The sequence below is a fragment of the Xenopus tropicalis genome, chromosome 8, assembly GCF_000004195.4.
Source record: "Xenopus tropicalis strain Nigerian chromosome 8, UCB_Xtro_10.0, whole genome shotgun sequence".
Classification (NCBI taxonomy): Eukaryota; Metazoa; Chordata; class Amphibia; order Anura; family Pipidae; genus Xenopus; species Xenopus tropicalis.
The window spans coordinates 12895252-12910742 of NC_030684.2; the positions used below are offsets into that span (position 1 = coordinate 12895252).

Consider the following 15491-nt stretch of genomic DNA (forward strand, 5'->3'; position numbering starts at 1 on the left):
TGTGCCATCCCACCGGCGACTTACATTTTCGCCGGTGGGATGGCAGGTGATGGCAACTCGGGGAGATTAGTTGCCCGCGAACAGGGAGTTTTGTCGCGGGTGACTAATCTCCCCGTGTGCCAGAGCCCTTAGCAGAGGAAATTCTCAGTATTGTCTATGGCAGGGCATTTTCTGGGGTTTAGTAGCCGTGACAAGTAGCTGCTACTAAGTAGCTCCATGTGTCTTCACCCTAACTTCTGCCTGACTGCTCTGTGAGGCTACAATGTTATTGTTACAATTGACTCTTTATATTTTTTATTCAGGGCCTCTCCCTTGCATCCCCTTAGCAACCAGGCAGAACTTTGAACAAAAGACTGGGTTCATTGGTCCCTAGCAACCACAGGAACAGAGAAATTAGAGAGATGTTGATATACACCCAGGAAACAAATTCACAAATAGAAACTGCTTATCAAAAGTGTGATTTATACATACAAATGTAACTAATTACACAACAATTCTCCTGTAGAAAAGGGCAGCAGCCCTGTGTTTCCAATGCAACTTTCTTGGGATTTTTAGTTGAGTAAAACTCCCAGCATCCTCCAACAGAGAGGCAGCTGCCATGATTCCCCCTTCCATCACGCAGAGAGGCATCACCGCCCACAACGCAGAATGTTCATTGGAGCAGAGGGGAAATAAACAGGGTACTTGATAGAATTAAGGCTAAAGGTTCCATCGGCAAGAATTAACCTTCCTGCTCCAGGAGGCGCTGTCGGGTCTCCATCACTATGTCTTCTATCACCTCCACTTTCAATAGCTCTTTGATCTGAAACATGAAGGGGAAAGTGATCTCGTTAACACAATCTCTAACACAAATACCTGGCCCAGGGCTTTACTAACAGCTTCATACATATTTAATGGCTCTCCAAGCAGAAAGAAAGGATCATTATGGGGAAAGACTCACTGAAAAGCCACATGGCAAGGAATACTGAAACCAACAGCTGCTATAGTTCAACCACTAATCTTATCAATAACCACCATTCACTACATCACTTTCCCTCCCACCTTAAACATTTACCACAATTGATTGTGGAGGGCAGGACTGCTGCTTACAATGGGGGGGATCAGATCAGATCTGTGCCACTGTGACAGAATGCTCTGTTATACAGATAGCTAGAATCTCAGCCATAAAGCAGGGCAGGACTGCTGCTTACAATGGGGGGGATCAGATAGGATCTGTGCCACTGTGACAGAATGCTCTGTTATACAGATAGCTAGAATCTCAGCCATAAAGCAGGGCAGGACTGCTGCTTACAATGGGGGGATCAGATAGGATCTGTGCCACTGTGGCAGAATGCTCTGTTATACAGATAGCTAGAATCTCAGCCATAAAGCAGGGCAGGAGTGCTGCTTATAATGGGGGGGATCGGATAGGATCTGTGCCGCTGTTACAGAATGCTCTGTTATACAGATAGCTAGAATCTCAGCCATAAAGCAGGGCAGGACTGCTGCTTACAATGGGGGGGATTGGATAGGATCTGTGCCCCTGTGACAGAATGCTCTGTTATACAGATAGCTAGAATCTCAGCCATAAAGCAGGGCAGGACTGCTGCTTACAATGGGGGTGATCAGATAGGATCTGTGCCGCTGTTACAGAATGCTCTGTTATACAGATAGCTAGAATCTCAGCCATAAAGCAGGGCAGGACTGCTGTTTACATTGGGGGGGATTGGATAGGATCTGTGCCACTGTGACAGAATGCTCTGTTATACAGATAGCTAGAATCTCAGCCATAAAGCAGGGCAGGACTGCTGCTTACAATGGGGGGATCAGATAGGATCTGTGCCACTGTGACAGAATGCTCTGTTACACAGATAGCTAGAATCTCCCCCATTGTAAGCAGCAGTCCTGCCCTGCTTTATGGCTATCAGAAAGGGTCTGTGCCACTGTGATGCAGAGAGGGGCTGTGCTCTACCCCTAGCAGTGAAACAGTACATGAGCACTTCCCTATCATGCCAGCAGAGGGCAGAAGTTTTCTACATTTCACAACCCAGGCTAAGCCCTTATAATGACGGCAGTTAATTGGAAAGCAGTCAGAAAGCAATCAGCGGCAATATTTTCTCTTATTGGATTTCTTTACTATATGGCTTTTCGAGCAGGCAATTTCCACCCAACAATTTATAATTAGTCTCCAATTCCTCACGCGTGATAACGGCAGAAAGAAAATTGAGCTTTAATACACTGCCTGAGCATGGACATTAGGAGGGAAAGGAAACTAACATTGTCCTGAGCGCGGCACCCTCAAACTGGAATTCCAATGAAAGATTTAAAGGGCAACTAAACAAAAATGCCCCCCTGGATTGTGCTTAGCCCAAGGATGTAACCAATGGTGACAGCTGGATTTCGATCCTGTGGGCCTTAGTGTCAGCATTAACCCCCTCCTTAGCTTACTGAAGTTAAGCAAATGTTCTGCAGAAGGCAGCTGTAATGAGTCGCATCCAACTTATATGTCCTACCTATGGAACTATTCTGATGCAATGAAGCACACAGCGCTGCACATCCCTGGCAGGAAGCCCACCCGCTAATAATACATACAACAGGCCCCTTTAAATATTTAGAGAGCTGCAGTTAGACCAGCCTTGGAGTGTTAGTAAAGAGAGCTTGGAGTGTTAGTAAAGAGAGCTGCAGTTAGACCGGCTTTGGAGTGTTAGTAGAGAGCTGCAGTTAGAACGGCCTTGGAGCATTAGTAAAGAGAGAGCTGCAGTGCAACCAGCCTTGGAGTGTTAGTAAAGAGAGCTGCAGTTAGACCGGCCTTGGAGTGTTAGTAAAGAGAGCTGCAGTTAGACCGGCCTTGGAGTGTTAGTAAAGAGAGCTGCAGTTAGACCGGCCTTGGAGTGTTAGTAAAGAGAGCTGCAGTGCGACCAGCCTTGGAGTGTTAGTAAAGAGAGCTTGGAGTGTTAGTAAAGAGAGCTGCAGTTAGACCGGCTTTGGAGTGTTAGTAGAGAGAGCTGCAGTTAGAACGGCCTTGGAGCATTAGTAAAGAGAGAGCTGCAGTGCAACCAGCCTTGGAGTGTTAGTAAAGAGAGCTGCAGTTAGACCGGCCTTGGAGTGTTAGTAAAGAGAGCTGCAGTGCGACCAGCCTTGGAGTGTTAGTAAAGAGAGCTGCAGTTGGACCAGCCTTGGAGTGTTAGTAGAGAGCTGCAGTTAGACCAGCCTTGGAGTGTTAGTAAAGAGAGCTTGGAGTGTTAGTAAAGAGAGCTGCAGTTAGACCGGCTTTGGAGTGTTAGTAGAGAGAGCTGCAGTTAGAACGGCCTTGGAGCGTTAGTAAAGAGAGAGCTGCAGTGCAACCAGCCTTGGAGTGTTAGTAAAGAGAGCTGCAGTTGGACAAGCCTTGGAGTGTTAGTAGAGAGCTGCAGTTAGACCAGCCTTGGAGTGTTAGTAGAGAGAGAGAGCTGCAGTTAGACCGGCCTTGGAGTGTTAGTAAAGAGAGAGCTGCAGTTAGACCTGCCTTGGAGTGTTAGTAAAGAGAGAGCTGCAGTTAGACCAGCCTTGGAGTGTTAGTAAAGAAAGCTGCAGTTAGACCAGCTTTGGAGTGTTAGTAAAGAGAGAGCTGCTGTTAGACCGGCCTTGGAGTGTTAGTAAAGAGAGAGCTGCAGTTAGACCAGCCTTGGAGTGTTAGTAGAGAGAGCTGCAGTTAGACCAGCTTTGGAGTGTTAGTAAAGAGAGAGCTGCAGTTAGACCAGCTTTGGAGTGTTAGTAGAGAGAAAGCTGCAGTTAGACCAGCCTTGGAGAGTTAGCAAAGAGAAAGCTGTGAGTAGACCAGCCTTGGAGTGTTAGTAGAATGAGCTGAAGTTAGACCAGCCTTGGAGTGTTAGTAGAGAGAAAGCTGCAGTTAGATCAGCCTTGGAGTGTTAGTAAAGAGAGTTGCAGTTAGACCGGCTTTGGAGTGTTAGTAGAGAGAGAGCTGCTGTTAGACCAGCTTTGGAGTGTTAGTAAAGAGAGAGCTGCAGTTAGACCAGCTTTGGAGTGTTAGTAGAGAGAAAGCTGCAGTTAGACCAGCCTTGGAGAGTTAGCAAGGAGAAAGCTGTGAGTAGACCAGCCTTGGAGTGTTAGTAGAGAGAAAGCTGCAGTTAGACCAGCCTTGGAGTGTTAGTAGAATGAGCTGAAGTTAGACCGGCCTTGGAGTGTTAGTAGAATGAGCTGAAGTTAGACCAGCCTTGGAGTGTTAGTAGAGAGAAAGCTGCAGTTAGATCAGCCTTGGAGTGTTAGTAAAGAGAGTTGCAGTTAGACCGGCTTTGGAGTGTTAGTAGAGAGAGAGCTGCAGTTAGACCAGCTTTAGAGAGTTAAATACAGACCAGGCTTGGTGTGTTAGTAGAGAGTTAAAGACAGACCCGCTTGGAGTGTTGCTAGGGTCGGAGCATAGCAGCAGATGTATAGGGGGCACTTTACCTGGTGAGCCAATGAAGCTTCATAGCAATAGAGGACGCTGGTATCATACAGTAACATCTTCTGAGAAGCCAGGGCCAGAATGCAGTTCCTCAGGCGAGAAATCACTTCCCGGTCAGATAATGCTACAGGCTGGAGAGAAAAAAGACACAGCAAAGGCAAACATAAGATTTAAAGGGAAAGTAAAACCACAAACCAACTCTTCTTCTTTGGGCTACTTTTATGGCTCTTTACACTTCCTCCAGCTAGCACCCCTATGCTACACAGGACAACGTCTACCCATATCCTCGAGTGACTATTGATACAGGCACTCACAACCGCTGAGAACACTGGGATCTATTATGTCCTGTATACACTACTTGCCTGGGGTAGGGTAGCATGACACTAACACACTTACACTGCCGATACCAAATACTTATGGCCTTGGCACACACACTGCAGCACTACAGCACAGAAAAGGCTGCCGTATGCACAGCTACACCAGCGTGGGTACCGTACTTGACTCTGCCCCCTCACCCACAGCTGACAGGGAGAAGAGAGCCAAGTTACACGATCAACACCTCCTGGCACGGCCCCCTCTCTGTATCACCCACCCCACTGCCAAGCAGGGTCTAATGCGACAGCTGGCAGCCTCGGCAATAGATTTACCTCCAGGTTGGTGATAAAGCCCCCAGCCTCTTCCTCCATCTCCTTAGGGGTAGCACAGAGCCAGATGAACCCATTGTTGGCCAAGATGATGGAGGCTCCACAGGGCAGATTATGGAAGTGCGTCTTGCGTCTCTTGATGAGCGAAGGGGACACCCGGACCAGCACCCCCTGCCCAAGCTGCAACAGAGGACAATGAATCCAGGATACAGAACCTGCCAGGTCCAGACTGAGATTCAAAATAGGCCCTGGCATTTCAAGTACCCAGAGGCACAAACAGCCCCCCCAGCCCAAAAAATAGTGACTGTCTGTGGCACCTTACAGCCCCCCTGGCATTCCCAGTACCCAGAGGCACAAACAGCCCCCCAGCCCAATAAATAGTGACTGTCTGTGGCATCTTACAGCCCCCCTGGCATTCCCAGTACCCAGAGGCACAAACAGCCCCCCAGCCCAATAAATAGTGAGTGTCTGTGGCACCTTATAGCCCCCCTGGCATTCCCAGTACCCAGAGGCACAAACAGCCCCCCCCCAGCCCAATAAATAGTGAGTGTCTGTGGCACCTTATAGCCCCCCTGGCATTCCCAGTACCCAGAGGCACAAACAGCCCCCCACCAGAACAATAAATAGTGACTGTCTGTGGCACCTTACAGCCCCCCTGGCATTCCCAGTACCCAGAGGCACAAACAGCCCCCCCAGCACAATAAATAGTGAGTGTCTGTGGCACCTTACAGCCCCCCTGGCATTCCCAGTACACAGAGGCACAAACAGCCCCCCCCCAGCCCAATAAATAGTGACTGTCTGTGGCACCTTACAGCCCCCCTGGCATTTCAAGTACCCAGAGGCACAAACAGCCCCCCCAGCCCAAAAAATAGTGACTGTCTGTGGCACCTTACAGCCCCCCTGGCATTCCCAGTACCCAGAGGCACAAACAGCCCCCCCAGCCCAATAAATAGTGACTGTCTGTGGCATCTTACAGCCCCCCTGGCATTCCCAGTACCCAGAGGCACAAACAGCCCCCCAGCCCAATAAATAGTGAGTGTCTGTGGCACCTTATAGCCCCCCTGGCATTCCCAGTACCCAGAGGCACAAACAGCCCCCCCCAGCCCAATAAATAGTGAGTGTCTGTGGCACCTTATAGCCCCCCTGGCATTCCCAGTACCCAGAGGCACAAACAGCCCCCCACCAGAACAATAAATAGTGACTGTCTGTGGCACCTTACAGCCCCCCTGGCATTCCCAGTACCCAGAGGCACAAACAGCCCCCCCAGCACAATAAATAGTGAGTGTCTGTGGCACCTTACAGCCCCCCTGGCATTCCCAGTACACAGAGGCACAAACAGCCCCCCCCCAGCCCAATAAATAGTGACTGTCTGTGGCACCTTACAGCCCCCCTGGCATTCCCAGTACCCAGAGGCACAAACAGCCCCCCCAGCCCAATAAATAGTGACTGTCTGTGGCACCTTACAGCCCCCGCTGGCATTCCCAGTACCCAGAGGCACAAACAGCCCCCCCAGCCCAATAAATAGTGACTGTCTGTGGCAGGGGTCCTCAAACCTTTTAAGCAGGAGGCCAGTTCATGGTCCCTCAGACTGTTGGGGGGCTGGACTCCCCCTGTGTCCTCATACTATGGGCAACTCCCTGCAGCTTCCCCCTGCTCCCCAGCTGCATCCTCCCGTTAGATCATAGTTGGGACCAGGTAAATTACCTTGGGGGGCCGTATCTGGCCCGCAGGCCGTAGTCTGAGGATGCCTGGTCTATGGCATCTTACAGCAGCCCCTCTGGCATTTACCAGTATCAACAGATTGCCAGTCTGGGCCTGGAACATGCACCCCCCCTAAGTACTAGTACTTATAGGCCTGGGTACAGTGGACTCCAATAGGGTTATGTAATATAAGGCACTAAGTATGCCCAGGAGCAGTAACTCATAGTAACCAGCAGGTAGAATTTAGTAGTCACCTGTTTAAAAGCAAACATCTTATTGGTTACTATAGGTTACTGCTCCTGGGCAAACTTAGAGCCTTTTACTGCATATGGGGGCCAGTAGGGCATTGCTGCAACCATGAGTTGGCCCTTCATATGGGCGGCCAGATTGGGGCAAGATACAGACCACTAGCAACCTAGCCAAATCCATACATGCAGACCCACAGATGCATTTTTGCTCTGCATTTCTTGTTTGGCCTCCTACAACTTGGTTGCTAAGGTCATTACCACTAGGCAACAGCGAGAGCCCGCACTGCAATAAATATAATTAGAGATAACAGAAGAGACTTACTTTGCCGTACTTCAGGCTTCTTGTGTGCAGAGACAGTGCCCCATCCGAGTACACAGCTTGGACCTCCGCCTGGGAGTTATTAATGAAGGAAGATACTCTAGGGATACTCAGCAGCAAGAATCATATGATACTGGATCATACAGTATCCTGCAAAAAGGCTGTTGGGGCATGCTGGGAGTTGCAGTTCAACAGCTGCTGTAGAGCCACCAAAGGCTTTGACAATGCTTTACATGGGACCATTTACAAACAGCAGATGGACTGTATAGAGTGCTATATATATTAAATATTAAAGGAAATGTATACCCACCTGTATGATTTAAAGTAAAACCATCCCTTTTTTATTTGGAATTAGCAATTTTACCCTGCTAATATCATGAATGTGTAACAGGACCGCCCCCTGCTGTTCCACCTGGGGGATGGCAGGACAGAAAAGCAAAAGGTTTAATGTACGGACACTGGAAGCGACTCTTGGCACTCTCCTGCTCAGTCCCATCACTCCAGGAGCATCAGCTGACTATACCATAGGTGCACATAATAAAAACTAATGTTGCTAGGAATCAGGCATTCTGTAACTTTAACCCCCTGTTCCCTGATGCCCGTAGATACCCACCTGCTGCTAACACCGGGCAATTCCACGTACTGGGCAAAGCAGGCTAAATCCTAAATAAAACCATAATTTCTGGTGCTGAGCTGAAGTGCAGAGGGAATAAGCGGTTCTGATTGGCCGACAGTTTCAATCCTTGTGCCGAAGCAGCATGATGATTTGATAGAGAGCCAGCTCCTCCGTAGCGTGACTAGCCAAGCTGTCACCGGGATATGTGCTGTGGCATGAGTTGGCAGGCACGGCTATAGAGAATGGCCCCCGGCCAAGCCTTCCTACGAGCCAAAGGATACGCTGATCAGGTCTCCCTCCTGCAGGTAATCGCGCATGGCCAGCTCGTCCTTAGCCGACCTCCTCCTCTGTAACAGAAATGGAGTGCGTGAATGAGCTGCGCCTCGGTGCCTACCCGCGCCCGCCGGGCTCTACGGAAGCTGCCATGCTGTGCGAGATCTGCTCCGGGCACCGTGAAAAGATGCGACTCCGAGCGCGGCTGGATGCTCTCATTACTGCACACACAGGAGGCTGGAAACAAGCTGCCTGGATGAACTAAAACTCCCAGCATCCCACTAGGTTGGAGGGGAGGTGCAGGGAGTTGTAGCCTGGCCTAGATTGCCAACTCTTTAATAACAAATTCAATTAGGGTCAGTGTATAAAACACTGGGGCTCTGCCTATACCTATCGAGTTATATCAAGTGGCCCATTTGCACTGTATGATGGGTAAGTAGGTGGAGCCTGCAACTGGTCATTTTGTATGATGCATTCGTTTTGCCTGTGGCACATACAAAGTGCAAAGTGGGCAAGTGGGAGGGGGGGATATAATAAAAGGGGAGAGCTAAGACCAAGGCAATGAGTCCGCCATGATGGAAACTCCCTGAGGTGATTAACTCCATTTCACTTACTGGCAACTAAGTGCCTTAACATAAAACACAGTTACTGGATTTGAACCCCATATTTCCTCCCTTGCCCCCTTTCTTTCATGGACCAGGGAGCTATAACTGCCAGGATCAGCCCCCCAAATCTGCTAACAGCCTGTACAGAGAGATACCATAAAACAATGGAAGCATAGGGATTCCCCTGTACAAAGCACAATTCAGCAGGAACAGCCCCCTAAGTTTGCTCATAGCCTGTACTAAGAGATACCATAAAACTATGGCACATAGGGATTCCCCTGTACTAAGCACAATTCAGCAGGAACAGCCCCCTAAGTTTGCTCATAGCCTGTACAGAGAGATACCATAAAACTATGGCACATAGGGATTCCCCTGTACTAAGCACAATTCAGCAGGAACAGCCCCCTAAGTTTGCTCATAGCCTGTTCAGAGAGATACCATAAAACTATGGCACATAGGGATTCCCCTGTACTAAGCACAATTTAGCAGGAACAGCCCCCTAAGTTTGCTCATAGCCTGTACAGAGAGATACCATAAAACTATGGCAGCATAGGGATTCCCCTGTACTAAGCACAATTCAGCAGGAACAGCCCCCTAAGTTTGCTTATAGCCTGTACAGAGAGATACCATAAAACTATGGCACATAGGGATTCCCCTGTACTAAGCACAATTCAGCAGGAACAGCCCCCTAAGTTTGCTCATAGCCTGTACAGAGAGATACCATAAAACTATGGCAGCATAGGGATTCCCCTGTACTAAGCACAATTCAGCAGGAACAGCCCCCTAAGTTTGCTTATAACCTGTACAGAGAGATACCATAAAACTATGGCACATAGGGATTCCCCTGTACTAAGCACAATTCAGCAGGAACAGCCCCCTAAGTCTGTCTATAATCTGTAAAAATAAAGACCGTTAGGGTACAGGCCTTTCAGAAATAGCATCTTTGATTTATTAATTACATTATCTGTTTGCAGCAATTCGGAGGGACAAATATAGAGCAGAGTACTCCAAGGATTTTCTTTCATTGTGGATTAATTGCCTTATAATTCTATCATCAGTAAAGTCTCTATGGAAAACAGTGCAAAGCATAATGACACAGAAATACTGTGGTGAAGGCAGAAAAAAAATCACCCATGTATACACTAATGCACAAATATACAGAGAAGGAATGTTCTGGGCACACAATAAGCTGTACCCTCATACTGTACTGTCTAAGGGAAACACTATGGCACCTCCCTCCCATATGTATAAATACAAATATACAGAGAAGGAATGTTCTGGGCACACAATAAGCTGTACCCTCATACTGTACTGTCTAAGGGAAACACTATGGCACCTCCCTCCCATATGTATAAATACAAATATACAGAGAAGGAATGTTCTGGGCACACAATAAGCTGTACCCTCATACTGTACTGTCTAAGGGAAACACTATGGCACCTCCCTCCCATATGTATAAATACAAATATACAGAGAAGGAATGTTCTGGGCACACAATAAGCTGTACCCCCATACTGTACTGTCTAAGGGAAACACTATGGCACCTCCCTCCCATATGTATAAATACAAATATACAGAGAAGGAATGTTCTGGGCACACAATAAGCTGTACCCTCATACTGTACTAAGGGAAACACTATGGCACCTCCCTCCCATATGTATAAATACAAATATACAGAGAAGGAATGTTCTGGGCACACAATAAGCTGTACCCCCATACTGTACTGTCTAAGGGAAACACTATGGCACCTCCCTCCCATATGTATAAATACAAATATACAGAGAAGGAATGTTCTGGGCACACAATAAGCTGTACCCTCATACTGTACTGTCTAAGGGAAACACTATGGCACCTCCCTCCCATATGTATAAATACAAATATACAGAGAAGGAATGTTCTGGGCACACAATAAGCTGTACCCTCATACTGTACTGTCTAAGGCAGTGCTGTCCAACTTCTACGGTGCCGAGGGCCGGAATTTCTCTAGCATACATGGTGGAGGGCCGCTAATGGAAGCCAGTTTTGACCACTCCCCCTTTTGAAACCACACCCACTTCAAACTACACCTATTTTATCACAATGGTGGTAGGTAGCACAGCAAAATCCCAAATGCTTGGTCCTTACTGTGGGGATAACAACCATCATTCATATGTGAAAGAATTATGTCATATTAAGATATACCCTTAAATTCCATATGCCTTCTCCTCCCCTGTGGATAGCAGAGCAACCCCCAGTACATAATTACACACCTTAGGGGCCATTTAATGGCTATTTCCAACTGCTAACAAACTCCCACAACAAACCCCTGCCAGGTTCACCTCCCACAAGCAGCATAGGGCAAGCAGAGTATGGCACACACAGGCAGCACTCTGCCTGTCCTATGCTGTCTGTGTGTGCCATACTCTGCCTGTCCTACCCTGCCTGTGTGTGCCATACTCTGCCTGCCCTACCCTGCCTGTGTGTGCCATACTCTGCCTGCCCTACCCTGCCTGTGTGTGCCATACCCTCCCTGATCTATGCTGCCTGTGTGTGCCATACTCTACCTGCCCTATGCTGGCTGTATGTGCCATACCCTCCCTGATCTATGCTGCCTGTGTGTGCCATACTCTACCTGCCCTATGCTGGCTGTATGTGCCATACCCTCCCTGATCTATGCTGCCTGTGTGTGCCATACTCTACCTGCCCTATGCTGGCTGTATGTGCCATACTCTGCCTACAGTACCTATGTCTGAGGTGTGAAGAAGTGAACAATGGGAGTGATTACAGTCTGAGCCTGAGGTGTGAACACTGCAGGGGGTGAACAATGCAGAGATTAAAAGGTGTGAAAAACACAGGGGATTACATGTTTAAACAATACAGAGGGATTACAGCCTGAATCTGAGGTGAGAACCATGCAGGGGGGGCAGTTAATCACAGTACTGATACCATTTAATGCTTACTCAAAGGTAAGCCATCAAAGCAGCCAGACAGGTGGGGGGCCACACAGAGGGGGGTCGCGGGCCGCCAGTTGGACAGCACTGGTCTAAGGGAAAAAATGGAAGCGTATTTAAAGGAAAAATCCCAATTACAAACAGAAGGGGGCACAGAAACTCACCAGTTCCCCTCCAGGAAGATTAACAGCAGAAAGTATTAACACAGAGTCCAACCGACTATTCGTATCAACCTTCCATCTCTTCTGTTGCACCTGGACAGACAGACACAAGGCTTAATGCACAACTGATACACATTATACACACAGAGATAGGGAGCAACATAAACAGAATAAAACCTATAAATCACTCATGGGGGTAAAATAATGAAAGGTATATATGCAGAGGTATAAGGGGAGATCAAGTAACCCATAGCAACCAATCAGTTGGCTGCTATTTAATCCAGTGATTAAATACTGATTGAATGCTTTGTGTGTCCTGCAGTGCAGCAAATTGTGCCCTTTAATTACATAACCCCTTGTTATACACACTGGAATTTGGGGGGAAACCTTCATAGGGAAAAGAGGGGTCATCACTGTACCTCTGTTATACGGCCGACAACTATATCCCCGACTTCTCCATTGTACCTAAACGGTTAAAAATAAAATAATTACAGATACAACATATATTGTCATTAACCGGCATCACTCTCATAAGGCCTCTCTGTGCAACAGTGCTGTAAAGCGACACAAATGCCCAGTCTCTCAGATGTAGGTTTCTCTTTTGGAACTCTGGACTCTAGCGCTGTCCCATAAATGCACAAACTGAGAAACTGGATCACTTGGAAGAACCCACCTGGCTTTTAGGGCTCGAACACATATCAGTTTGTTGACGCGCTCAACGACACCGGCCACCGAAGCCACCAGCTTATCATCTTCTGTGTATGTTCCATGGCCCCTACAGGCAAAGTGACACGTCATTAACTGGGGAACATTCCCATAACAATCAGTTATACCCAAAGCGACCAACACTGCTTTACTCCCCCATCCCCATCACATGGCCTTCAGGCTGGGCCCCCTTAGCCCATAACAAGGTTACAGATATATAGAAACATTGGGTAACAGTCACCCTGCTATAGTTCCAGGGGTACCCAGGGCACAAATAAGCACTCACCCCAAATCCCCCCCTAACTGGCCTTCAGGCTGGGCCCCCTTAGCCCATAACAAGGTTACAGATATATAGAAACATTGGGTAACAGTCACCCTGCTATAGTTCCAGGGGTACCCAGGGCACAAATAAGCACTCACCCCAAATCCCCCCTAACTGGCCTTCAGGCTGGGCCCCCTTAGCCCATAACAAGGTTACAGATATATAGAAACATTGGGGTAACAGTCACCCTGCTATGGTTCCAGGGGTACCCAGGGCACAAATAAGCACTCACCCCAAATCCCCCCCTAACTGGCCTTCAGGCTGGGCCCCCTTAGCCCATAACAAGGTTACAGATATATAGAAACATTGGGTAACAGTCACCCTGCTATAGTTCCAGGGGTACCCAGGGCACAAATAAGCACTCACCCCAAATCCCCCCCTAACTGGCCTTCAGGCTGGGCCCCCTTAGCCCATAACAAGGTTACAGATATATAGAAACATTGGGTAACAGTCACCCTGCTATAGTTCCAGGGGTACCCAGGGCACAAATAAGCACTCACCCCAAATCCCCCCTAACTGGCCTTCAGGCTGGGCCCCCTTAGCCCATAACAAGGTTACAGATATATAGAAACATTGGGGTAACAGTCACCCTGCTATGGTTCCAGGGGTACCCAGGGCACAAATAAGCACTCACCCCAAATCCCCCCCTAACTGGCCTTCAGGCTGGGCCCCCTTAGCCCATAACAAGGTTACAGATATATAGAAACATTGGGGTAACAGTCACCCTGCTATAGTTCCAGGGGTACCCAGGGCACAAATAAGCACTCACCCCAAATCCCCCCCTAACTGGCCTTCAGGCTGGGCCCCCTTAGCCCATAACAAGGTTACAGATATATAGAAACATTGGGGTAACAGTCACCCCGCTATAGTTCCAGGGGTACCCAGGGCACAAATAAGCACTCACCCCAAATCCCCCCTAACTGGCCTTCAGGCTGGGCCCCCTTAGCCCATAACAAGGTTACAGATATATAGAAACATTGGGGTAACAGTCACCCTGCTATAGTTCCAGGGGTACCCAGGGCACAAATAAGCACTCACCCCAAATCCCCCCCTAACTGGCCTTCAGGCTGGGCCCCCTTAGCCCATAACAAGGTTACAGATATATAGAAACATTGGGGTAACAGTCACCCTGCTATAGTTCCAGGGGTACCCAGGGCACAAATAAGCACTCACCCCAAATCCCCCCCAACTGGCCTTCAGGCTGGGCCCCCTTAGCCCATAACAAGGTTACAGATATATAGAAACATTGGGGTAACAGTCACCCTGCTATAGTTCCAGGGGTACCCAGGGCACAAATAAGCACTCACCCCAAATCCCCCCCTAACTGGCCTTCAGGCTGGGCCCCCTTAGCCCATAACAAGGTTACAGATATATAGAAACATTGGGGTAACAGTCACCCCGCTATAGTTCCAGGGGTACCCAGGGCACAAATAAGCACTCACCCCAAATCCCCCCCTAACTGGCCTTCAGGCTGGGCCCCCTTAGCCCATAACAAGGTTACAGATATATAGAAACATTGGGGTAACAGTCACCCTGCTATAGTTCCAGGGGTACCCAGGGCACAAATAAGCACTCACCCCAAAACACATACCCTGAGACTATTTACATTTGGTTTTCATGTTATGGTTTAGGTTTTTTGCTCAAACTATGAATTCCAGAAGCTGGTTGCTAAGGAGCAAGTTACCCTAGCAACCAAGCTAAAGTTCGGATGCCAGTGAGAAATATAAAACCCTAACACTTAGCCCAAAGGGGGAGCCTCCCTGTACGTTACTCCCGGGCTCTCTCCCCCCGGGTCCCGCCTGTCACACAGTCACATTAGGGATCCCTTCCGCACCACGTGGTACAGTTTCCCGCTTTCCCACCTCATGAATCCGGTGTCGGTAGTGATGGTGTCCCCGGGGGTGACTAGATGGAGGCCGCTCCCCGTTCCTAGCTCCTCACTGACGCGCTTTTGTGCCGCCGGCAACCGTACTTCCACCGCCATCCTGATACTTTCTACCTCCTCTTCTCACAGCATGTGCGCCGCCATGTTTGTCCCTGCGGATATCCGCCAGCCGCCATGTTGGTTGAGGCAATGTAAAGCCGCGTAAAGCAGTTTAGAGTGGTCTTCGTGCGCCATCTAGTGGCGATTATAATAATTGCACCCACGGATACAGCTGCGCAATGATACTATTTATTCAGGGAAGTGCCAGTGGGGGAGATGTACAAACAGCTGGATTGGCTTTTCTGATTGATTTTTATTTGTATACTTGTTGTGTTCCACAGGAGTTACTGTGGTAATAATGTCCAAGTCTATTCAGTCTCACCCTTGTGGGGGCCCAATATTTTTGTGCATTCCCTTAATATTAATGTATATTCTGATCTGTAGCTTCACCTGTGGTTTAGTTTTCTGCACATTAATAGTAGAACTTTCTGGTATGAATTGGGAGTCAAAATAGGCCCTGGCATTCCCAGTACCCAGAGGCACAAACAGCCCCCCCAGCCCAATAAATAGTGACTGTCTGTGGCACCTTACAGCCCCCCTGGCATTCCCAGTACCCAGAG

At 48.5% G+C, this 15491-nt stretch overlaps 1 protein-coding gene across 1 annotated transcript; it reads right to left on the minus strand.

Moving 5' to 3' along the window:
* Positions 1 to 442: 442 nt before the first annotated feature.
* Positions 443 to 14943, minus strand: exosc2 (exosome component 2). Its single transcript, NM_001030487.1, has 9 exons — positions 14810 to 14943; positions 12594 to 12695; positions 12340 to 12385; positions 11924 to 12013; positions 8233 to 8298; positions 7339 to 7407; positions 5071 to 5247; positions 4426 to 4554; positions 443 to 802 (listed from the first exon to the last, which is right to left on the minus strand). The coding sequence occupies exons 1-9, from the start codon at positions 14929 to 14931 to the stop codon at positions 722 to 724; spliced, it is 882 nt and encodes a 293-aa protein (NP_001025658.1). The 5' UTR covers positions 14932 to 14943; the 3' UTR covers positions 443 to 721.
* Positions 14944 to 15491: the final 548 nt, after the last annotated feature.